Source organism: Pleurodeles waltl, chromosome 11 (assembly GCF_031143425.1).
Source record: "Pleurodeles waltl isolate 20211129_DDA chromosome 11, aPleWal1.hap1.20221129, whole genome shotgun sequence".
Taxonomy (NCBI): Eukaryota; Metazoa; Chordata; class Amphibia; order Caudata; family Salamandridae; genus Pleurodeles; species Pleurodeles waltl.
In genome coordinates, this window is record NC_090450.1 from 881,646,513 (window position 1) to 881,673,163 (window position 26,651).

The 26,651-nt window shown below is 43.4% G+C and overlaps 1 protein-coding gene across 1 annotated transcript in view; it reads left to right on the forward strand.

Annotated features, from left to right (window-relative positions):
- SVOP (SV2 related protein) overlaps positions 1-26,651 on the forward strand; it is a 305,181-nt gene that overhangs the window by 65,932 nt on the left and 212,598 nt on the right. The window contains exon 2 of the mRNA XM_069214772.1: positions 6,860-7,020. Coding sequence (XP_069070873.1) covers positions 6,860-7,020 — 161 coding nt within the window. The remainder of the gene's footprint in view (positions 1-6,859; positions 7,021-26,651) is intronic.

The window sequence follows — 26,651 nt, forward strand, 5'->3', positions numbered from 1 at the left end:
AAACTTTGTTTATAGGCTCTTTGTCTGCTAGTTTCCTTACTATTCTTAAGTTTACTTGTTTCACTGGGGTCTAATGAATATGGGATTCATTAGGCTATTTACTCTGCAAAGTTACATTAGGATGGAACAAGATATCTTTATTAGTTACATTTTTCGTAGGTTTATCAATGTTCATAGGTGACCCTCAGTGTTTTTCCTTGAACATCAGCATTTATGAGTGTTAAAGATTTCTTCATCATAAAACTTCATAAAATAATACTTAAGTATATTGTTTGGTTCTTTGACTCCTCTGGTGGAGAGTGCTATCCCTTACTTGCTTCTCAGGTGTCCATTACATCTTCGGTGTGGTGCAGTAGGACCGTTTTAGGATGTGTGTTTCATCTAAGGTGTGAGATTTGCTCCTGAATTTGATTCTCATTTGTGATGGGCGCACAAAGCCTTATCTAATATCCTTATATACTCTGGCCTTCCCATGTAAACTCGGAGTTGCCTTTAACTCATTTCAAGATTAGCATAGTGTGTGCATAAAAAACATCTGAAAGATACAATTGTAGGCCTCTCAGATTCTGAGAGCTAACTTACTCAAATCCTTTTTCACATCTGCTATTTATTTATGGATCATATGTGTGAGTTTCAGATTTGTCCTTCATGGGAGATGATGGTTTGAGTGGACCAGCTTTGACTCTTTTTAAAATCCGTGGTTTCCCTGCCTTCCACCATAGTACCCACTTAACCAAGTCCAACAACATGAGTGATATGCCAGTCTGTTAGTGAATGTCACCCATGCATTATTTTACTCTCTTTGAGTACTTGCAGTTTGCCAGTACTATGTAATTCTAAAACAATTTTGCATATGTAGGCATCTAAGTAAACATTGTAAAGAGAGAGATTCCTCATAACATTACTACTGAGAACAGTTGGACTCTGCAGGCTGCTTTAGTTTGACATTGCTAACTCTGGTCAGTATTGTGTAACTTTCAATGACAAATCACCTCAGAATGAGGTTTAAAGAAGGAATTACAGATGTTTAAGGTCAGCAGTGTGAAGCATCCTCTTTTGAAGCAGTTTGGAAGTATGATCGTGAAAGGAATTTGAAGATGCAGATGTTTTGGAATTTTATATCGCAGCGAGCACACTTGTCCACAGGCTTCTAGATTCCAACTTTAAATGTTCAAATACTGCAAGGGAGCCAATCGTTGAAAACAAATCATTTGTTCCTTTTTTCTAGCACCCAGCCATCAGCCACATCATATGTTTCAGTGGGCACTGCTTTAGCTCATCTTGTGGTCTTAAATTTTCGAGGCAGTGGATGCTTTAGAGTTGGTGAATCATAGGACTGAAGAAGTTAAGTCAATAATGAATTGATCTGGTGGGACGCCAGTTCATTCTGGGTGTTTCCACTCTAGATTCATTAACTTTGGGTGGTTGCATTGGGAGCTTTGTGAAAGTATTGCAGTTTTCATTGCCTTCTAATAGGCAAATCCAAACCTGTGGTGATCAAGCACATTTATGTATTTCCCCAGCTAACTCTTGACCATTGTGGTTGTTGATATGCCATTTGTGTGCCACAGTTCGGGTTTTTGCCCAATAGCTTCATTTTGTAATGGCTCTTTGACCTCCAATGGCTATAAGATTCAACTCAAAAACTGCTGTCATCTTAACTGTGGATTATTTTGAAGGTTTCGTCCTTACTCTGCCTATATTGGCCCTTGTGTAGTGCAGGTGTTTGGTTCAGGAACCTTACTTTACTATGTAAAATAGTAACACTTTGTGCAGAGTAACTCTTCAGGTTCACACTGTGTCGGGTAATACTTTGGTCTCCCTCTACCTGCTCCACTTACTTGAGTGGCTGGCCTGATGTTTTGGGATGCCCCTTCTGTAGATACTGCTGGGTACCAACTCTGTATTATCAGGCACACATATGCCTTGACTGCCAAAGACACGAAGGAGGGGACGGGTGAGATACAGTGGCTCATGCTCGCATCTGCTCAGTACCTGTTAATGAATATGTGTTCTGCATTTTCTAAGGACTCCCAAATCTTTGATTTCCTTGACTATGAACGATAGGTGCTTTCTTTTTTGGTAATACATATGTAAGGTGTATTCCTGGACCAAGAAGAGATAAAGATTAAGTTGCCATCTTACTCAGCGCCAAGGCACCCCACATTTGAAGTTTGTTCTTACTCACCATGTAGCACATACCTTTCTATCCCTTTTCTCTTTAGGTCGACTATGAGTCTAGCAGCTATATATTTTACCTTTTGGTAGTGATAGAGGGTTTTAAATATTAAGTGGATGTACAAAGTTGAGCTTCTTGCTGTAAAAGCTCTACCTTGAAACGTTTACATTTCTCCAAAATTTGGAGTCTATTGGAAAAAGTAGTGAGTTGCTCCTTGTGCCTCCTACCTGTGTGCAATTTGTGTACGTTTCTGACATATCTTAATAACTTTATGGATAGAGCATTTAGATGTTGCAGACAAGGGTGAGAGAAGGAGCTCTCATACTCTGCAGAGGATGGGGCACACTAGGATAAAGGTATACAGGTGTGACTCTTTTCTTTCTCATGGATAAATTATCTGTGTCATTAAAGATTTGGTTCTGATGCTCTTGTGGTAGTCTGAATACTTCAGAGTTCTGCCTCAACAAGGAAGCAGTCCTGGAAACATGAAGCACTGTTTTGGTTAAGTGAAGGCTGGACGCTTGACTGACTGAGGGATATAGTGTGTGTGTTGAGTCTTTGTGAATTATTGTAATTCTGAGAGCACAATTTTTCTTAAGATCTCTGAGATACAAGCAATTAAGTAAGGGTGTGAATTCTGACTAATCCTCAGTAATTAGGATGTGCTGTTACATTGAGCCATCAACACATCACTAGTGTCAATGGAAACTGTGAAGGTCAAAGTAAAGGGGGCATCCTTTATAGGGTGCACTGTCCCTCACTCACTGAATTGGAATGTTTCATCTTTAGGATGTGCTCCTCAGTGGGCAGGCAGTTACATGCCCAGTGGTCCCCTCTCGGTTGCTCTTTACCGGAAATCTTTTGTTCCGCTATTGGCTAGGCAATGGAGAGATGCTCTTTACTAAGTTCTGGAGAAGGTGTGGTATATTAGGACAGTGATTAAATCTGCCTATGGGTTACCCGGTGTTGAATCTTTAATACTACAGGAAACCCATGCCATTGTAAATAAAACTGAGAACCAATAGGGAGAATAATGAACTCTACATCATGTGAGAAAGTCACCATGTTTCTTGCCTCTTGTGCTCAAACGAGCCAATGGAATTTCTTCAGGATTGGTAGTCAGTTCCCCAGTCTACCCTGAGATAGGATGTACTAACAAGATTTACGTTTTATCCCGCTAGTGCTCAAAGTCATGCCTAACGTGATAAGATACAAATTAAAGTTAAGAAAGCTTGAAAGCTTGAAACTGACCCCTTTTCTAGGATAAACAGCCCCCTTAGAGAGCCATGAGGCCATGCTCTTCCTGGAGAAGCGAGATCCTTCAATGTGTATTCTTATTTTATTATGTAGTGGATATAATATCATTGTAGGTGAATATGCATTGAGTGATGTGAACAGCTTCAGTTGTGTACAGAGGTATTCAGTAAGAGATGTAGCCTATTCCCAGAGGAGGCCATCTTGCCCAATTATCGACTTTGCTCTAACTTAACATTGATTTTAAATATCTTAGGGGGCATTTTGCCAGCAGGTAGTTGTATTAAAGTACAAATGCATCTTGTAAATGAGGCTCTTGCTCTAAGAGTTCCATTTCTGACCTTGCATTAATTCTGGTACCATGTCCCAAAATGGAAGCATCAGTCATAAGAGAGAGGCACTGTCTCGCTTTTGCGCCTGGTACCGCCATAGCAGCTTCAGCCTTCTGAAGCCATGAATACAGATGAGGAAGGGCCAGCGCGCTGATAACTTGCGAACCGAGATCTGAAAGTACTGCTGCTTGAAATGCGGATCCTTTGCTAAACTCACTGCAGCTCAGCCTCTTTGGACCGTGACCGAAACATATTAGTTTTAGAAATTAGGTGATTCTTTGACTATGCATATGTATGAAAGGTAGTGTGTGTGTGAAATGTGCATAATTATGCGAAATTTTAGAAAACATTAAGCAAAATTACACAAATACAGATCTTTCATTTAGCACTACATTGTAGAGCGAAATGTGCCCATACATTAGCTTTTGACACGAGGCGCATAACAAAGAGCAAAAAACAGGAGCTCGTGTTTCTGGCTGTTTGCATTCTTCCTTAGCTCGTGCTTTGAATGCGGTGTAATTACGCAAAGTTGTGTAATGACGTAATTTAAGGGATGTGAAATTCACTTAATTAATTGAATGATGTCAGAATAATTTAAATTTAGCCGCGCCTTAATTAAATGTACCACTCCTACAAGATAAAGAAAGTTGTGCCAGTTTAAATGTGTTCCTTTTAATGGGCTCGGAACTCACACCATACCTTTGTTACATTCAGAACAAGACACTTTTCTGTGCACTTGAAATCAACCATCTGCAGAAAATGGTACCCATTATGAGTTCATACAATCCGGGGAGGGTGTTTGAGAGGGTAGTTAAGGACTACTAGGACAGCCTCTCTATCAATCTTTGTCAACCACAAAATACTGAAGTCCTGCTCATGAGACATGGAATTAATAGGTCTCTGGAGAACAGCTCCAGTTATTTCTGGTGTGTTTTTCTTTAAATTGTCTCACAAGGTAGACTGTGGACTAATGCTGTCTCCTAGACACAAAGTTAATAAAAAGGCAACTGGGACCAATAGGACCCTTTATCTCTATGTCATTGGTCTACATGTTTCAGCCCTTTCTTAGTGCCTCTATGGGTCTTGGGCTTCCTTCATGACCTAGATCACCGCTATGTTACTGAGTGTCGTGATTCCACACCTGGAATTACGACATCCAATATTATCAATACTGGAGTGGGAGTATCTGTTAGACCAGGTTCCTGTTTTACCAAGTGATCACAAGATGGCCACCAGTTTTTGTATCTGAATCAGAAATTCCCAGCATTTTACCAATAACAGGTCTGCTGAAGTGAAGTGCTACTGTTGCCGTATACTAAATGTAGCTTGTCTGGCTCCATTTTGGGGTCTTTCCAGTTTCAATTAATGATAAAAAATGAAAAATATATGCCTAAAAAGATGCAGAGGGGCTTTGGGACAACCAAAAAGCAACAAGACAATGGATGAAGCACATCCATTGGTCTGTTCAGATGTCACTCACATTTTTTTGCTTCCATCCACCACAGCATACAACTTGGGGAGATGGGTCAGCACACGTCAGCCATCGGCAATCTTTCACGTTGAGTGTTGGCATTTTTATCCTTTTATCCTGGTCACATACGTATGCCCTTAATAAGACGAGCACTTCACTGCCAGGGCACGTACAACAGTACTTTACTTTGCCAATGTTTTTTTTTTCTTTTTGTTCTCTTGCCTTTTTTAATTATTATTTTTTAGTCACTCTTGCGTTTTTAACTGAGGAGCTTATTTAGGCTTTGGCCAGCTGTACTCTGTGGGGCAGTGGGGAGGGGGTGTACTCTGCTGCTGTGGCGGACTAAAGCTTCTCATATCTAGAGATTTCCACCTGCCTGGTTTTACATTTTAGATTATTCAAAGATCCTTTTATACTCCTGCTCAACCGCAGAATATGGCCTAATAGAATCAGCCAAATTGAACATATGAAAATGGATAATTTATCCACATGGTGTTGGACTATCCAGAGGTTTAACCATACTGGGACGCAATCTTCAGTGAACTTGCGCAAATGATTCACCAAACCATAGACCCATTCCCGGTCATAGCACTTCAGTGGGATGTGAGCAAAGTCTAGTCAGTTTGAGCTGATGGATGGTCCTAGCCCCGTTGCTGGCAAATGCAGGGCTCAATGCACTGGGGCAGAGGCCCGCCACCCATGCTAAGTGACTGGATCAGAGATAATGTACTGCATCTTAGATACATAGGTTGACCCCTTACCCTCTAAGTCCTGTCTGAAGAACCCCTCTCAGACTGTACCTGGCAGTCTAGACCATAACTCTTCAGGTAGGATATTCTTCTGACCCTCTATCACTCCGACGTATATACAAAAGGGAAAGTAAGTGAAGCATCATATCTCTGTTTATAATGCATGAGTGACCTATATGAGTGTTGGCAGCTGACCTGATTTAAATGATGTAAGTGGCTCACAGTACGTAAGTAATGTGGTCTATATGGGTCAATGTTAATTGATGTAATATGTTTACTGGCATTATTACTATTTCAATAAATTAATTAATAACGTATAACAAATGAAGATTATACAGTTGCTAGTGTTCTTTTAATTTTATAATGTTATTGCAGACATATGTCGCCACATTTAGGAGCAGAATGTTTTTTTCTTAGTTCTATTTGTGTAACATCAACTTCTAATAAAAAATAATGAAAAAATAACAATCACATCAGCTTGCCAGTTTGTTGGTTTTGCCAATGCTTGTTGTGTCAGAACTGACACACAGGATGAATTTGTCTAGCTAAAGTACATATCGGACCAGGGTAAATATCCACCTTCTGCCTGCCCCAGCAAGCATGAGGAAACCCTGCTGAGTAAGAACCCCTTGGGGGAGGTACAGGGTCCTAACGCCCTAACTACACTTAGCTGCCCGCAATAAACCATCCACAATATCCAGATTTTCTGGAGACAGTAATGAGAACTTCTTTGAAAACTTGAGACCCAGGGGAGGAAGAGAGTTGAGAGATAGATCTTTGCTAGCAATACAATCAATAAATATGTAGCTTAATGTACCTTAAAATAAGTCCTGACATCTGATTCCTGCTGATACCCACACCTTTGTGTTCCCAGGGTTGTCAAGTTTCGTCGCACGGGGGAAAGTTCGAGGTCTGAAGAGGATGCCGTTTCTGGAGAGCACGAGATTCAAATAGAGGGTGTTCGGGCTGATCTTGAACAAGTCGAGCTACAAGATGGCGCTGCGGTGCCAAAGGAATTTGCCAATCCAACTGATGGTGAGTTGCATCTTTATGACTCTTTCTGAAGAAATAATTCAGATGCAAGGGACACAGTTTCCCCATTTATTCCAATTGGTATTTCCCAGGTGGACTGGAGGCATTACATGCTGGGCTGGTTTGAAAGCCCAGGGGCTCCAGATTCCCTGTCACTTTCCATCAGTGCTTAATTTGTGAATAAAAACGTGCTGGTGCCCAAAGCTCTCCTCTGAAATAAGGGGCTGCTGCATTTAAATGTGCGAGCACGGAATAGTGATGCAGCGTAATCCTGAAGCCATCTCGGGCCCCTCCAATCCATTTAAAGCCACTCCCTGCCCCTTCAGCTCACTCTTACAGCTTTCTACTTTCTCCCTTTGTGACGCTTTTTCGTTTTTCTCTTCCTCCGTCTTTTCCATATGTGTCTTTTGCTCTGAACAAATGCTTGAGGCAAAAGAATAAGCGCCTGCCCTCAAAAATAAGTGCCGGTGCTCAGCACCGGAAACAACAAGCTCAAATTAAGCACTGCTTTCCATAGTTTCCAGAGGTTATTTCAGCAGGCACAGGAGGTTTGATGAGAGATGGGGGAAGGGGATATGGAGGTGGAGAGAAAGCACTCAGAAAGGAGAGAGAGGCTCGATGGACAGGCATAGCTTGGTAGGTAAGGGGGGGGAGCTTCAGATTTCTCAACAATCACACTGGTTAAAATACATCATATGAGAAGTAGGGTAAGGGCATAAGGAACAGTAGGAAGTGAGAGGAGTACGGATTGTGAGGGGTGTAAAAAAAATTAAAAATTTAAGAGCTTTGAAACAGAGACAAGAGTGTGTGTGTGTGTGTGTGTGTTTGCATGTGTATGTAAACTGAAGTGAAATCAAACAAACAATTCGCAATACCCGACTTAAAACGTCTGTACCCAACTATTTATTACAGAATATGTGTATCAGTGCTTAATTTGAGCAGGTGGTTTCCCGTGCTCAGCATCGGCAGTTAATTGCCAACACCAGTACTTGACAGCTGCCACATGTTCGTGCTGTTTTTTGTAGTTTTAAGAGGAGATGTGCAACAGTTTTTTACTAAATGCAATATGCGTTGTAAACAACTAATACCTGCTACCTGAACCATTCTCATAGCTTTGGGGGCCTCGAACAGTATGAGTTGCCACACTTGTACCAGTGGGATGGCTAGGAGCTGTGTGAGTACTGTCGTTGGCAGCACTGGCACTGACAATGTGTGGTGCCAGCTGGAGTGGCCTCCTGAGGAGGGTCCTGGCACTTCTTTTTGTTTTTACAAATTAAGCACCAACGTTTGTTTGGGGGGGGTTGTAAGACCCCGAGCTCCCATCCCCCCGCAAAGCTATGCCCCTGTGGATGGAAAGAGAGATTGCGCGAGGATGCGAAGGGGGGGGCTGGTTTGAGCAGTTCTGCCAGGGCTGCTTTTGGTCCCCCAGTCAGGCCCTAAAAGGCGCCCACTAAGGTCCAGCTGTAGCAAAGGGTTTTTCCCATTCTGTGTCAATGGGAAAATGTGTTGGTACATATGGCCCTAAGAGTGGCCGGTTTTGCACACATTCGCATTGATAACATCCGACACCGAGGTATTCGGAATTTATTTTTTGCCAACAATTATTGAACATTATGAATTTTATTAATGAAATTGGGAATAATATGCAGATTTTGGTTCCTACTGCACAGAAATCCTCATGTATCCGAAATTGCTGTGCGTTTTTCTCTCTTTACATTCCATCAGTCTTTACATGCTGAAATGTATTAGGAGGTCTATTTTTATTGCCACTGGTATGCATGGACCCCGTTTTGTATCTGGTAGGATGAAAAACACAAAACTCAAAATCCCAATATGTGCAGTAACAGGCTTTACCACCCAAATCGATGATTATCACCGGCCCACTGGTAATGAGAGCCAATGGGTCTGATCAAACCAAGTCAGGCTTGGAAAGCGAGGAGCCACCGAGAAAATAATACAACATAATGCTTTGGGTTACAGGACACAAAGCAAAGATAAGCAGCTGGGAAGATTAATGATCGCGGTAGCTTTCCACACCGTTATGATCAGTTTGTCTGATAAGGAGTTTGCAGCTTGCACGGGGAAGAGATAGCGCCTTTCCAGAGAGTTAGTATCTTAAAGTATTTCCACGTGTGAGGAAAGCATTGGCGCCAATTTGCAGTTACCTAAGACAACTGTTTTCCCCTTGTTTATCTGAAAAGAAAATGTGTAATGTACTTTGACTTCAAAGGGCGCTGCAAAGCTCAATAGAGTCCACAGAGCCAGGCAGGACTTTTGATGAAGGTGAACCTTGACCGTGACCTGGCGGGGTGGCCCACTCATTCGCACCTTGGTCGTGCTTTGTACAATGACCTCCTGGAGGACTACAAGAGCTCTTCACCCAAGAGGGTGTCATTTCTTGTCTCCTTAGATCCCTTTGGCAACAAACAAATACCTCGTATTTATCAAACACAAGAAAAAATTAGGAGTTAATGTATCTGTTGAAGAAAGGAATTACAAGTTGGGCCTTTATTTTAGAAACACATCACTGTGTGTGCGTTTAAAATGTTTTTTTTTTATTATGGATACACCCAGGAATGTCACATTATCATTACTTCAGAACTTTGTTACAGCTAAGCCAACAAGACATGAGTCACAAAACATATTTCCAGGAGTCAGAGTGATTTACTCCTCAGCAGCAATGAGTCAGTCATACTTGAATCAGGAGTAGGCCACACGTGCGAAAAAACGACAATCAGTCCCTTTAATAGTAACAGTATCTACAGGTGAATGTAATATCATGTTTAATGTATGACACCTTGGTCCTACATAACAATGGGGTGTCATGTCTGGAGGGATAGACAGGCAGTATGGAAGCCAATGGCTCAGGCAGTTATGATCAGGCCCGCCTGGCAGACTATCTAGCCTTACTCGATTGCTTTATCCCATTGTCCTAGTTAGCAGCTTGAACGGCTTGATTTTCAAGATTTTTCTGAAGACTGGGCGACTTAGGGGAAGACTTACTCGAGGGTCTGGTGGTGTTTAGTGAGTGGAGCCAGGTACTCAAAGGGAGCCTGCCTCCAGTGTACCTCGTGAACTCCTTTTGGAGGGTTACCCGTGCACTGCGTGATATAAGTGTCCTGGTCATCTTAAATGGAACGGTCAAAATCTACAGATATCCTTGGTTCTTGCCCTAGATGGCTTTGTGCATGGTACAGAGGACTTTGAATTATATCGTGCCCTCCTCGGGAGGTCAACAGACCTTTCTTCTTGCAGGAGGTCATATGTTTTGTTCTTCACACCTAATCGTAATTTGCATGCCATTTTTTCACTCAATGTATCCTGTGAAGAGTTGTTGGGTTGCTTCTGAATAGACTACCTCTTAGTAGCCCAGATGTGTCGAAACCGGTCAGCTGGTAATCGCAGGTCATGATTGTTTTTTAGGAGTGAGAAGATCTTTCAGAACAAGGGCAGTTAGACGTTGGTGGTGTGTGTTTATTTAAGAAAGACATGTTGGTCACTAAAAGATTTTTTATGTATTATGGTCTTTTCTCAGGATTCTGGGCGAAGTGAAAGCAACTGGAAGTTCTGTTTTCTTTTCAAATTTTGGCAAATGCGATTTATAATCATTATTTTCCTCACTGGAAGTGGCCCAATGAAAAGATGTGGTAATACGACACCCTGTATTAACAACACCAGGTAGTAGTTGCGACTTGAAGGGCCCTTGCCAGTTAAACATCTAGAATGAGGAATAAAATGCAAAAAACTGTGCTACCACACCAATTTGTACCAGAAATTCCCAAATTCCAGCCCTTTTCCAGGTACCTGTTCCACCAAGTTTGCCCCGATGGATATGTCCCATGTATCAAATGTGATAGTAAGGAATGCAGTCATAATTCACAAAGTGGAAAAAAAACCTCGTTCTCCCCAAATTGGAATTATGGGGCCATTCACAATGAGAGTCTATGTAGCAGACATGGTTCAGTCTAGGTATGGCTTTAATTAAGTTTTTGAGGGGGCGGCTGGCTTGGCTAGCATGCCCGTATATTTGGGATGCAGATGGTAAAAGTAAACATTGGTAAGGCCAACATGTATATGTGCTAGTGAACATATAAATATTGGCTCGCAAGGTTGATGGAAAGAGCCATGATGTATCCAATGACCCAATGTTGCTTTTTAGAGGACACATTGGATTCGCTTTTGGTAGGTGCACACAATATCATGATCTATCATATTAAAATCTGCAGAGAAGTGAATAAGTATCAGTGTAGCATGGTATGCTGATACACCTGGAAGGAGGAGAAGCTCCTCTCTGGTATTTGCAAGTGATGCTGTGGCCGAAAGCCTACTGTCTGCCATGTGTACATTTCTGAAGTAGTCTGGGTATTTCCATATGTTAACATTTTACTGAGTTATATTGAGTTTGAATTAGACTAGTCTCATACACCCGGTCTACTTTTTAGTTCTTCAGGAGGGTGATAATAATTGCATACTACACTCTTGTAAAGAAATGTGTTCACACGTGTGGTACCATAATATCGCTGTCAGAACAACATCTATTACACAAATGATGCCCTTATTAATAGATAATCTACATGTTTTAGGACACAATTTTTGTGAACAATATTTAGGACACAATATGCATGTCAGATCATATTTCTGTTAGCTGCAGTTAACTGAAGAGGTGAGGAGTGTTACAACATTTCTTTGAGACATGCTTTTGAGTAGGGCTTTATAGCAACTGCAGAAAAAATTCGACACAATCTGCACCTATCGGTGGCACAACAAGAAGCAGCAGATGATGGAGAAAGAAACTGTGCGTTCAGGGCGTTACATTTATAGGAACAGCTGACCAGAGGCTTTTAAGATGTTGTTGGCTGGTATTTTACCTGCCCTAACCTGATGCGCTCTGAGGAAAGGCAATCAGCAAATAAGAAGCTGCCCTAGAGTAAAGTCTGTAACAGAGAACCCACCCGCATTGTCAGCTGGGACTTGGGTCCTACACTGGAGGTTTCCTGAACTTATTTGGATCTGTTCCATGGACAAGTCTGCTGATGACAGGTGATGGTGCAGAAAACATAAGGAGCCCCAGAGACTGCAGGACCTGACAGATCCTGCCCAGAAAAAAAGAGAACCAGACTGGATATAGTGCTCCAGAACTCCAGGCAACTAGCTTGACCATCTGGGGTTGGATAGATGACACGTAGAGGAACGATGCAGGGAGAGTTACAGCAGGAGGGCAAGCGTGGGTGTAAATTATTTATGTCATCCTGCATTCAGGAGACTTATTGAACTGAAATGAGTTTAATCATGGGAGGGCAGAGTCACAGTGCAATGGCATGGTGATTAACCTTTTGTTAATAAAAAAATATTTTTATTTACCACCGCGTGGCATACAATACATATAAACATCGGAGATTTAACATTACAGTTGGTAAACGGGTGCAACTGAGTACTAAGCCTTTTCAGGAGTTTTGGCCAACGAATCCCACTTAGCTCACTTCTGCTTTCCACCCTCCCTCCGCGGCTAAGAGTCTAGTCTCTATATCCCTTGAAGCCTCCCTCCCTTCCTAGGACCCCGTCCTCCTCCTCACATGCCCTGAATTGCATTTCATTGTCCCCATATCTTGTCCCATTTCTCTGGGCAACCCCTACTTTAGTAGACCACTCTTTCGGACCTACAGCACCAGTCCATATCTGCCACCCAATCCATCCCCCTCGGTCTATGGAATGCTTCCCATGCCCTAGCCACATTCCTCTTAGCCACTCCTGCTGCTGACCTCAGCCATATAAATTGTTTTTTTTTTTCACGCATTTTCCCCGGGAATCGATAGAATCAGCTATCTGGGGTCCATCCGGACTGTGCCTCCTATCACATGTGACATCTCGTCCACCACTTCCCTCCAAAACAACTGTATCTGTGGGCAGGACCATAGTATGTGGTATAATGTCCCCAGCATCTCGCACCCTCTCACACATAGATCCGATTGGATGCGCCCCATCCGCTTCAATCGCACCCAGGAAAGATAAGACCTGTGCAGGATCCGAAGCTGCACCAATCGGAAACGGGTCCAAATTGCAATTTCTCTAGCGCTTTTCAAGATGTCAGCCAATTCATCCTCCCATTCTACCCTCAGCCGCTCATTTGGATTAGGGGAGTTGTTGGTCAGTTTCCTATAGATTGTCGAGATTGCCTGCTCTGGCAGCAGTTCTGTGAGGACCCTGTTCTCCAGCAGCATCATGTCTTTGATTTGCTCCCCCAAATGTATGTGGCTACAAAGCACGTGACCCAGACTCAAGTATCTATATCTTTCTGCGTCTTGTAAGGCAAACTCCGTCTGTAGATCCTCAAAGGGTATGATAGCATTATTCCTCCACACGTCTCCCAGGTGTTCTATCCGAATCAAGGCCCATCTAGAGAACCCCTTTGTTACACTCCCTTCCTTCAGGTAGCCTCCAGTCCAGAGTGGGGCACGTGCAGACACCACCTCCCCAGGTAATAATTTGCTTCTCTCCATGCTCGCACTACAGTCTTGGTATGAGTCGGTAAGTCCAGGGCCCCCTGCCGGCTGTACAGGACTTTCTCATTGACCGAGGTGCCCATCGGTTCCCTATTCCCCTCTATAGGCTGGTTCCGCTGGTTCTGCAAAAGCCCACTCATTGATCACCATCAGCTGGGTCACCCAGTAGTACATCCGGGCATCTGGAATGGCCAGCCCTCCCTCATAAGTCCCCCTCTGAAGCTTCCTCAGCGCTATTCGGGAGGATCCCCCCACCCATTACAGAGATCTAAGGGTCCGATCGATTTTCTAGGAGACCCCTTTAGGAATCTCCACTAGGGTGTTCTGAAACACGTATAGTAGCCGTGGCAGGCTCATCCGGGATTAACCTTTTGACCTAAAAAAAAGTCGAAAAGATGTACCTCTTCAAATGGTTATTCAAAATAGAAGCCAGGACCTTTTAACTGACTGTAAAATATGACTATTTTCAGGCTGCAGAAAAAATAATAGGGACAAAAGTGACACAGCAGCAACATACACAAGGAATAATATGAAGTTGTGAAGAGGTGGGCACACAATATCAGTGTGACACCTGGCTAAGCAACCGGCATAATGTGAGAGAGCCCGGAAAAGTCTTAGAAAATAAGTTGCAGCTCACGGTAAAAATGGAGATGAACATAATGAAAGTCCCTGGGGTTATGTAGAACTTGATTTGTTTGGGTCAAGCAGGGTTCCAGGCAAAAGACACAATCTGAAAATGAGACAACTGGAAGGCTCATGTAGATGAAGGGCCTATGGCTGTCTAGGAGACCGTTTTAGCCCAAGGATTGAGATGAGGAACAAGTGGCAATTGAGGCACTCCCTCTTCCAAATCGTATATGAGCGAGTACTGTTGGCTGTGAGAGTATCAACAAGTTGTGCAGGTGATACTCTTAATGACCTGTGATGGAGGGAAATTTGCAACCCTCATGGTTTCTGAACGGTTCCCATAGATTCCTCCTATTCCTGATCCCTGTCCATCCCCACTCACTCCATTTTTCTGCATATCCCTATTAGAACAGTCCACACTTAGTCAACACCACCTAGAGACATACACTGAGGGTTCTTCTCTCTCGCTCTCTTTCCCTGTCCAATATCCTACTTTCCTTAATTTACCTCCATCCCTTACCTACCCGTTCATCCAACTGGCCTATTCATCTGACTTTTCTGATGAGAATTTGGGACTTCTTGGCGTTCCGGTGCTCATGCACATATTGCTTTATTTCTGCAGTAGGAGGGAAAGGACCTGTCTAGACAGCAATATTGAGAGTCCCAATATCACACGTAACAAGAGTTGACTTTACCAGTGGATTATTGTTTATAAAGTATAAGACCACAGCATTTGAATGAGTAAGACAAAGTTTAAGACGGACACTGGGAAATCAGTGAGACTTAAATTCTGTTGTATTGCAAAATAGTTGAATGAAGTTAATAACAATATCAATTAGTTCTCACAGTGATTTTGTGTTGTGTAAGGAGAGTTTTATGATTACCTGATTCATCAACTTATGTAAAACTTCTCCTTTTAAAGCCCTAATGCAGATAGTCATCTGAAACCATTTACAACCTGATGGCAGCTATGGTGCGTGTGATTATACAATGTCACCAGTTGGTTAATTCTGTGATTTAGGTTTTCACAGAAGTTTAGCTTTAGTATCTGAGAGAGAAGAAAGAAGGTGGTACTGGACATGAATCTATTTGTATTTTTTTCATATTATTTATTATTTAATTGAAAGTTGTACAACATACAAAGTGAACAGTATGGTTCCCATGATAATTGAATACTTACTTAATTGACATATATTCTATTCCAAGCGACACACTTAGCCTTGTGGGCCAGATTCAGAGTGAGCTTCAAGCATTATAATTTATTCATTTTACAGTTGTAGCATTAATTATCACTGTTTCCTTCCACCTTGCACTAGGAATGACATTATCATTTTTAACAGTCTCATGACTCTCGTTCAGCTTGGAGATCCAGGTAGGCAGTAAAGTGGCTACAGATATCCTTGGGACGCGATTCATCTGGTATTAGTGTCCAGTTTCTAATTTCTCCTGGCAATAGAACACATCTTTCAACCAGTTGTTTGTGCATGGGCTAATGCTTCATCACCAGCACATCATCACCTTCCTCTTGGCCAAAAATAGCATCATAACCACAAGTCAGCAGGTACCAGATAAAATGTCCCAACGGTGCTACCACTGGCTTTCATGGCACCAAATCACAGGCTACTTCATCTATGTATTATCATCATCATCATCATTAGCTTTATTTCGGTAAGTATAAATACCATAAAAGCACATCACATTTGAATATTAAAATACTGCAGCCCAGAACACTGCTATTTTGGCGCAACCTCAGGCTAGATGTATGAAATCAGAATCTGCAGAGCCACAACGCATTCAGCGTGCGTCAGGCAGTAGTCCCATGTTATACAGGCCAGTGGGCATGTGGTAGATTCGGTGGAGGAATTTGACATGAATGAATTGTAGTAAGTAGTTGGGTGAGATCATGCCCTTCCGGGTGCAACTGTACCGCCACCCCTCCTAAATTAGGTCATCACCTCACCAATACCCTATGTCTAACCATTGTGGCCTTATCCTGGATGGTGAGGTATATTCTGATGATCAGTCTCCTGGTGGAGGCTGCTCCTGGGAGGGGGCAAAGTACAGAGTTCAGGGCCTGGAAACTTGCACACTCCCAGGGTAAGGAGCAATGTACTGCCTTAACAGGAGCTACGCATGGAGTGATAGAGGAAGACATAGAGCGGCGTGCAGTTCAAGCAGGTTTGTATGTCTTGTAGGTTAAGAAACGTGCTTGCTGGGTACAGGTCATCTATTGTTTCCAGTCTCATGCCTCTCAAATGCAGCTGAACTCGCATGTCCCCCGTAGGAGGTAGTATTAGATAATCTGCAAGTTTCAGGCCAGTGGAGTAGAGGTAGTCCAATTAAGCCCTGCGACAGAGGCAGTTTGTGGTACATACTGTGCATTGAACAGTGTCAATCGTGTCGACGCAGTGTATATTGCCATAATGACATGGGTGAGAGCTGTCCACCTCTATTGCATTATCGGGCAGGTACACTGTAGAATGCACCCAGTGGTGTACACACTGGGCCTATGCACAGTAATAGTATAATTCTATATCAGGGGCATACAGTCCTCCCTGCTCAAAAGGCAAGATTAACACCTCCTATGACAGCCTTAGCTGCCTGCCGGCCCACACCAAACGGGTCAAAAGGGAACGAAGTGGGATGGAAATATTGAGCATTACATAAAGAAACTTAGGCAGCATGACCATCTTAGCAATGGCTATTCTCATCGCAAAGGACAGTGGTAAGCCATTCCATACAGGGATCAACTCCTCCAGCCACCCCACTACTTTTCCATAATTTTCTTGCCAGTGTACCAAACAGCGTCACCAGCCCACTCAAGGGGGGACTCCGTGTGGAACCTTGTTGTGAGCTCAATCTGAGGGAAGATCACTGACTTTGACCATTTGATGGTGATCCCAGTTAATGCACAAAATGTAATTTGTAATTTGGGTAGCATGGGTGCAAAATTCTGAGCAGGGTCTTTTACGCAGATGATCACATCATCTGCAAACATAGATTCATCAAGCCTCAGGACCATGTAATTAAAACCATGTTCTGCGTGGTTTTGCCTTAGTTGGGCCACAAATGGCTCTATGGCAATAGCATATAGGATCAGGGAAAGCAGGCATCCCAGTCGAGTGTCTCTTCTAATCGCAGCGGGGTCAAAGATCATTCCTTTCATCCAGAGCCTGGTGGTGGGCAGCGTGTACAGGAGTCTTGTCCACCAAATAACTGAGGGGCTAATGCAATGCAGCAATGAGAAGAGACATGGCCATTTCAGGAAACCAAAGGCCTTCATAGCATCAAGAAACCCTGCTATAGCTGAAAACTGCGGGTTCAGGGTGTGAAGCAAGGCAAAGAGAGTGCAGAAGTTGTAACCTGTGGAGCGCCCTGGGAGAAAACCTGACTGATCTGGTCGCACAATGTCTGGGAGAAGGGAGGGGATACTAGCCACAAGCATTTTAGCAAGAAATTTTGTATCCAAATTTGTCATGGATAAAGGCCTGTATGAGTCACATAGATTGGGCTGCTTATCATGCTTCAGCAGGGTTACTATTAGGGCTGCTCGAACTGAGGGAGGCAGGTGCCCAACGCCCCTGGCCTCCTCATACTTTGACAGAAAATTAGGAGGTAATTCCTCTGCTTACTTCTTAGAAAACTGGGCGGTCAAGCAGTCCAGCCCAGGGGCCTTGTCACCTGGCATGCTACGGATTGCTTGGATAATGTTGTCTGTAGTGAATGAAGCATTGAAGTAATGTCTATGTCTACTGGTCAACTAGAAAGACTCAAAACATTTGGTGAATCTGTCAGGGGCACCTCACCAGTAAGCATTGTCTGAGTAGTATCCTCTGAAGACTGGCATGTTTCCCCAGCAGAATACAATTGTCCAGTGACGTTTGAGGTGCTCCATTGTTTTTAAGCAGGGCTGCAAGAATTTTGTCTGCCCTGTCACCATTGCGAAAGTGCAGAGCAGTGGCCTCCCTGAGCAGCAACCACGCTTAACTCTCAGCACTTACTTCATATCCAGGCATTTTGTTGTGGAAATGTGCAAGGTATTGCATGTCCACTGTGTCAAAATCTTGAAGTTCAAGCCCCCTGGACTTAAGTGTTCTAGCATCTGCAGGTGTGTCTGGAAGTCTTGGAGGACTCAGGACTGCTTAGACAAACTTATTCCTCGGATACCGGCGTTGGAGGCCACCCATAGCACGCCAATAGAGTCCAGTTTGCCAACAGTGTGGATGAAGAACTCAACAATGATGCCCCTTATCTTAGCGTTAAAGAGGGGGGGCTCTAAGAGCATTCAGAGGGAGTCTCCAGGCAAACAATATTGTTAAGACCACTGAAGTATGATCAGATAGCATTTGAGGTAAATGCTTAACACTTTTGGTATGCACACCAATATCCCAAGTGACCAGTCAGTAGTCTATCCGCGACCAAGCGCCAGAAGAGGTTATTACCCAAGTGGTTTCTGATGCCTGGGGATGTGTAGTGCGCCTCATATCAATTAAATCGTGGTCAGTCTGAGGGATTCGAATTGTGCAGCGGCTTGGGGGTGAGGCCTTCTTGAGGACTGGGACTTATCTATTTTGGGAGCAAGGACTACATCGAAATAGACCCCAGCAAAGCACTTTGAAGTGACCAAGGCCAACTATTTTGTCCCATACTGCAGAGAAAAAGTGGGGGAATCAACGTTTGGAACTTACACACGGCAGTGGTAACCCTTTTGCCCACGAGGACACCATGCAGGATCACATACCTTCCATCCTTATCACAGAATGATTGCAGTGTCTGCCACTATAACCTTTTAATAAATATCACAGCAACCCCCATGCATAAGCTGAGTATGTTGACTCATGTGCTTTGCCAATCCACCCAGCCCACAACTGCCCCTGGTGTTCTCTGTGAAGTGGAGTTCTTGTATTAGAGCTATGCCTACGTTGTGCCTCCTGAGATATGCAGTAGTTTGTATCACCATTCTTGGGTCATTCCTACCAGGCACATTCTAAGATATTAATGTGGCTCCCATCATATTAGTCCCTTAAGGGTTAAGGTTAAGGCACCAGATCCAGGGGCAGGTTGCCACCCAGCATCTTCTGCAATAGTGCAAAGTCACAGAATATAAGGGAAGCCACCTGGCTTTGCACCTCGCTATAAAACATGGGATAATCTAGGGAACAATTACACAAACTAGTCATGCCTCCTCCTACTTCAACAACCCCCAACCCTTTGAAGAACATACACACCCCTCAAACCATCAAAAAAGGGAAGAAACCAAGTGGGAAGTATCCCAAGGATGACTCAGTGTGAGAGGTGGTTTCCTTATTCCAAGATAGGGACAGGTGGCCCGGTGTTGGTGAATAAAGGGCTATTAGGTAGGATACTTAGGGGCATATTTATACTCTGTTTGCGCCGAATGTGCGTCAAACATTTTGACGCACAATCGGCGCAAACCCTGCCCCATATTTATACTTTGACGTCCGACCCCGCGGGCGTCAAAATTCCACCATGTGCGTCATTTTTTGGAAGGGGGAACCAGCCTTGCGTTAATTATATGCAAGGTAGGCGTTCCCTTCCAAAAAATGACTTTAAGGCCTGTGCCCCATATTTATACTCTGATGTCATTTTGACGCACAGGAGGGGGTGGGCCGTAAAAAAACGACGCACAGCCTGATGGGCGCCGTTTTTTAACGCCTGGGTCAGGGCAGGCGTTAAGGGACCTGTGGGCTCGGAAGGAGCCCAGAGGTGCCCTCCCCTGCCCCCTGGGACACCCCCTCCCACCTTGGCCCACCCCAGGAGGACACCCAAGGATGGAGGGACCTATCCCAGGGAAGGAAAGGTAAGTTCGGGTAAGTATTTTTTTCTGAATTTTTTTGTGGCATAGGGGGGCCTTATTTGGGCCCCCCTACATGCCACTATGCCCAATGACCATGCCCAGGGGACATAAGTCCCCTGGGCATGGCCATTGGGCAAGGGGGCATAACTTCTGTCTTTGCTAAGACAGGAGTCATGTCAATGGAGGCTGGGCGTAAAAAAAAATGGTGCAAATCCGGTTTGAGGCCTGAATTTTGCCTCAGACCTGACGTGCACCATTTTTGGACGCACAACCCCCATTTTCCCATACGCCGGCGCTGCCTGGTGTGAGTCATTTTTTTTGACGCACACCAGTCCGCAGCGCCGGCTAACGTCATTCCATAAATAAGGCGCCCGCATGGCGCGTTGGAATGGCGTTAGCCGGCGGTAAAATTTTTGACGCACAACTGCATTGGCGCAGTTGTGCGTCAAAAAGTATAAATATGGGCCTTAGACTTGAGGGATGGTCCATGTCAGATTTCTACTCCTGTGTGGTTAGCAGCCCGGAGGCGCGGCTGAGGCCTGCTGCAGTAACCACCTGTTGTCCCTGGAGCCGGGCCCAGTCAGCCCAGCCAGGGGCACCTGTGTGCTCCATGAGCCGCATTATTTAATCATTGTCAATTAGTAGGCTTTTTGGATCGTTCGCAGCATGGGTGCCTGGTTTCAGCGCCCTGCAGCAGAATTTAACAGTCAATTTGGGATCTGTGAAAAAGTTAGCTTTTCCGTTGATGGTGACTCAGAGCTTCGCTGGATAGATAAGTGCATAAGAGAGATTCACCTTCATCAAAAATCATTGTGCAGGGAGGACGTACTTGCGAGTACCTTGCACGGCTAGGATGGTGTTTGCATAGATCGAAATTCTGTTACCCTGGTAGGAACCTTTTTCACAGCCAGGCACAGAATCGTATCCCATACTCTAGTGCATCAATTGGACCGAGCAAGGGCCCCAGGTGGAGGGTACAGGCCCGGAGATCGATGCATGCGCTCCACAAAAAAACAAGGTGGACAGATGTTCTCCAAAATGGGCTCATAGAAGGGTCTCCATATGGTCTTTAACTGTGGTCACGGCAGCTAATATTCTGGGACTCTTCTGCAGCGGTTCATATCCCTTAACATGTGAGAGCACTCATTAGTGAGCCATCCCAAAGCACAGAATCAACAGCTAGCGTGAACCTCAAAATGCCCTTTACCTGCTGTTATGGAGTTATTGATTTAAGCATCTTTAATGTCAGAATATACAACCAATCCTTCTATTCCCAGGACAGATACAGTTATCTTATTTTTCATTTATTTGTTAATTCGTGTATTTTATAACAGTATTTGAACTGCACAGACCTAGCTACATGTGCAACAGGAGGGCTTTGCAGCTAAGAGCAAGAGCAGTTCAAAATCTGGAGGCTTATTTAAAGATAACAAGTCAAGAGGTGGAGTCTGTCTAGGGAGAAGGGGAATGATGATTGGTTGTTGAGATTTATTTTGAAAAGACAATTTTTCAATATTAGATGGAAAGTCAGCTTGTTGGGTGCCATACGCCTTCACATATCAGATTCCATGCTCTTTCTATCAGTAGGAAATATTGGTTAACGGTTTTCAATATTTTCTGGATCTGTCGGTAACGACTGAGGTTTGCAGCTGATATTTTTTTAGCCTAATGCAATGCTTATCATTCAAGTATGAATGTAGCCCAAGATGGGATGGCCTTCTATGGTATGCAGCAGATCTTGAATCTGAATTTCACTTCCAGGGGAAGCAATCACAATGGGTAGGCAGTTGAATAAAGTCACACTTTCAGTGGAGCACCTTTGGTAGACCAGCCAGCACGGCATTTCCTCTATATATGTGGTCTTAATACATTACCTAACAACCGATCTGAGATTTGACAAAGCCAGCAGCTCACCCATGAGCAATACCTATTGGCTTTGCCAGTGCTTATTTTACTTTGAGTGTACAATTAGGTGATGTAACAAATGTAGTTATGTATTTAACAGTTTATATATTGCACATACACCGCAGGGGTATGAGAGCTCCTTATAAAGAGCACAATTGAATTAGATTTAATAGCACATAGAAATAACTTTGTGTAAACTATATATTATCTGGATAAACAAATCCACAGTTCAGAGAAAAGGTGGTCAGACTACTCCAGTTACTGGCCGAAGAAGTTGGTTTGCATGTTTCCTGAATATGTTAAAAGGGGGTAATTCTGATGTTGGATGCGGGATATGGGTAAAGCAGAACGCACTTAATAAATATTGTTTGTTTCTGTGCGTGAGGTGTGTTGAACAATAATACTACAATGAATGCTTTTACATGGCTCTGATTTTGCTAATACAGTTTTCTTAGAATTACTACGTGTGGCAGTATGGTAGGCGCTTGATGTTGGGGATTATGTTAGCATATGTGGTTTAATTGTTTTATATGTTATATTCCATTTTTTATGTCTATTTTGCAATTTACATGTTGCTTGTTGAGGATTATGTTGGCATACGTACAGGTGGTTCAATTGCTTTTATGGTATATTCCATTTTTGGTGTCAGTTTTACATATTACATGTAGCTTGTACTAAACTGCGCAGGGACCCATTTCTTCTGTACAGACTGTGGCCAGGCTGTGAAAAGAGTGGTCTGTTGTACATCTAGGAGCATATCACGAGAGAGTGGATTTGAACATGGAACAGCTGTGCACCTGTTTTTATGCAATTGCAATTTCTAAAGTGCATACCTTAACACGAATTTCAATCTCTGTTTTAGGGTTACTCAGCCTATTACGGATTACTTTAAGAATCCTGTGTCCCCTAGAAATACACTCTTCTCGACTCATTGACTTGAATTGTTCCTCGACTGCTGAATATGTAGCCACTAATTTCAAAATAGGAATGGATTGCCTACTTAATATCTTCTCTAAAAACCAGGTCCAACAGAGGAGGGGCTGCAGCCTCCATATCTTGTCTGTGACCAATTGATGGGGATTGACAATACTGGTGTCACTGGGGAATAATTTGATTATTTGTTGCAGCCTACCACTTCCATGGTGCCAATTCAGAAAACTATCCTAGATCCTTCATAATCCACCAATTTCTGTTGTTGCATTATATCCAGCTGTTAGCTCCTAGCCCTAAGCTGACGCCTGGCTGAGTTCCCCGAACTGCCTATCTTGGTATTCAATATAAAATTTTGGGCCCGTCCCCAAATAATTGTTTAAGGATTGAGGGTAGTGTGCCACTACTCTAGAGAAGAATTTGGGGCTCGTCATAATTTGGTCTCTATGTGTTTATAAGTGCAACACATGTTGTGCCCGATTCCAATCATCTGGAAATTGCCCCTGCGTGATCTCGCCTCCAGGTCTTCATTTTTTAGCTTGATTCTTTTGAGTTCGCTCGCCATGCTTTTATTGTCTTAGAAAGAGTTTCTGAACGTCCTCAATATGTAAAATGTGTCCTTCTGCTATGTTGATGCAATAGGACTGTTTGTCCAAGCTATCTTTCAAGTTGCAGAGACATCTATTTTCAAGTCTATGGATTACAGGAGTCTTTTAATCTCGAGTAGCAAACCTTTCACCTCCATTGCTGACCAGGAGTCATCACTGCGGTGCCTTGTGTGCCTGCATCATGTTCTGGTGTACGTTCTTGTGCATGTGTGGTTTTGTTCTTGCATCAAATGTGAAGAAAGTGTGTTTGGGGTGAATTTAGTCCATGATAGCATTGAACAGTCCACTATATCAATGAAACGCGCTGTCTGTCACTGGCCTTGAACTGATCTGTCTCCTGTACAGATAGGCACCCAGTGGCCTTGCAGAACTCTTGCAACTGGAACTGTACATCGCACCGCCATGCTTTTCACCGGTACTCAACGACAGAAGAGCCTGTCATTGGCTGCCGTTTGCAATCCTAGGACACTCCTCTCTTGGCAGGCCCCGTTCTGCTGCTCATCCTCGATCCATACATATCGTGCTACCTGGAAATTAAAGCCATTGAGCTAGTGCTACTAGGAGGCCTAAATGCAAGGCTTCAGAGTTGTTTCTTCTGCATTTTCTGTATTGCAATAATGCATCTTTTTTTCTGAGCCTCTTTGGTAAACCCGCTTTTAATGTTGACTTTATTGAGCCTCTGGTTCTTGATGGACTGTGTGAAAGTCACTGGGTAATTAGACCTAGTCCTAGACAGGAGCATACTGGGACAGGAGAGTAATCCTTTTTGGAGTTGCTGTCTGAACCAAATGCTGCTGTTTGTTCTTAAAACGTTTTGAGGCCTCTGATCACCTCCGTAGGAGGTCTTCAGTTCAATAGGTCTTTAGACACATCAACATATCAACATCACGTGAATGGAAAAAGAGGTCAAAATACAACAAATCGTATTGTGCATTTTGAACAGTTGGTAGTAGTAGTGCCAAACTGGTGGATACTATGAGTAACTGCCATGCAACTAGAGAAGAAGCTGTATGTAGCTGATGAATGAGCTGGATCAATCTACTACTAGTTTTTGCAGTATTTCAAGAAAAGTTGCTATGGGTGTAAATGTCAAAATCAGCTTATTAGGTTGTGCGAACAAGTGTGGTTTGGTCTGCTTATTTAGCTTGTGTGAGAATGTCATGCCAAATTGTGTCAATGGCAGTTATGGTGTCATTCTTATGTCTGAAGCCTGACAGATGGGCTACTGGGATGTATTGGGTGCAAGATCTGAAGCTGTAGAGCTCTGAAAATCCCTCTCAAGGATCTGTGAGAGATGGAGGATCAGAGCTGGGGTGATAGCTGTCTATTGTTGCAAGCTCTAGAAGCTTACAGTAATGTCAAAGACAAAGAGTACTTCTTAATATTCTCTAGTTTTCTGTATTAACATATATCTGACCTTCATCTATTCGTCACAGAGAGAAGGTACATCTAATCTTGTTTATAAGTAATACATACAAATTCCACTTTCTCATCTTGTATTAAACAAATAAACCAGCCAGCATTCATAAGCCTGTGTGATAAAGAGCATCCTTACTGCTCCATGTAGCATCAAATGCAGCTAAACAAATGCACTAGATTACTTGATCATCAGGAAATGCTTGCCCAGGTCTTGGAATCTTGCAGCAGGCTTGGATGCTAAGCAGTCGGGATTTAGGTTGGGGCAAGGGGCTGAGATGACATTGCTGAATGCGAGGGAGCAACTGCTGATGTTGGAAGATCAGTTGTAACATTGATTCATTTGGTCCTTTCTGCTGTCTTTGACGTAGCGGATCAGACCTAAGTGCTGTATAATATGCAAGGGTGACAGGTGCCAAAGACCAGAACATTAAGATGGTTTGAATTGTTTGTAGAGGGAAGGGTCTCCAGGGTGCAATGCAAGACAAACGTGGCCCCTAAATCGGTGTCACATGTGGCGTTCCTCATAACTCACCCAGAGGCTCACTGCCTTGCAGCTTATATGTGAATCCACTACACGTGTAGTGGAGTTTCATACATATGCTGCCGACACTGAATTAGTGCTTCCTTTTAATGGTTGCATTGTACAGGATACTCAAATACTGAAATACATCATTGAGGCCCTGAAAGAGAGGATGTTAAGTCACTAGCTTGTCTTCAATATAAAAAAGACTAAGCTACTGCTGCTTTGTTCTCGGCATTCTATTGCCAAATTAGGGACATATTTTAATCACTTGATTGCAAAGCTTTGCAGCATATTAAAATGTCAAAACATGAGGTTCTCTAGATTAATCCTCATCTCAGCATGCACGTCCATTTTAACCAGCTGACCAAGAACTGCAGAAATTGCAAAAAATCCTTGTGAATATCTGACTTTTTTGGAGGAATAAGAGTTGAAGACTTTTAACGGAGCCATTGTTGGTTCTTAATTAGATTAGTGTAGTTGTATGATCAGCAGAGCTTATAAAACTATAGTTGGGCATGTTCGAAGACGATGCTTCCAGAGTGGTGATGGGAGCTGCCCATCATTCCAATGCGTGTCCACTTTTAGGGCTGTTATGAAGGTTAGCTGCAGGTGCCAGAATTGAGTTCAAGGCCATGTACATTGTGAATTGTGACATTGGCCACGAGCATTCAGCATATTGTAGGTCCTGTATGTTTGAGCAAGAATGCTGAGAGCCATGATAGCGGGACATCTTAAAGGCCTGTGTTATAGGAGAAACAGACAAGGGGTGGGAAGAAAGGTGAAGGCAGCTGGGGTCCAGGTATGCCCCGGAGTCAATCAGTTGCAAATATGAAGCTGTTTAAAACAAAGATTAAAAACGCTCCTCTTTTGAAATTTGCAAATGGAGACGATGCTAGGTCACGGGTGCAGCAAGGTGCAATATGAATGACACGGTCCAGGGCCTGAATTTGGGGCGACTGACTTGTATCACTCCACATGGCCTCCTACAGTTCACGAGAGGAATTGAAACTGTAGATACCTAGATGTCAGGGACCTGCCTTAGGTAAGCACCTGTCTTTAAGTTGTTTGTCTACAACTAAAAACAATGGTCAAAGGCGGAGTGGGTAGGGCTGTCTCAACGTCCAAGGAAAATATTTTATCGTATTGTTTGTGTGGCTCCTTCATACCATTAATGTAGAGATGGAGCGTGTGTGGTGCGTAGACTCCATGTGTCGCATGCATGGATCTGAGAATGTCTATAATCTGACAGATGGCGAGTGTTGGTTGTTGTGTGTGAAGGGCGGGGTGAGGGGATGCTCCATTCA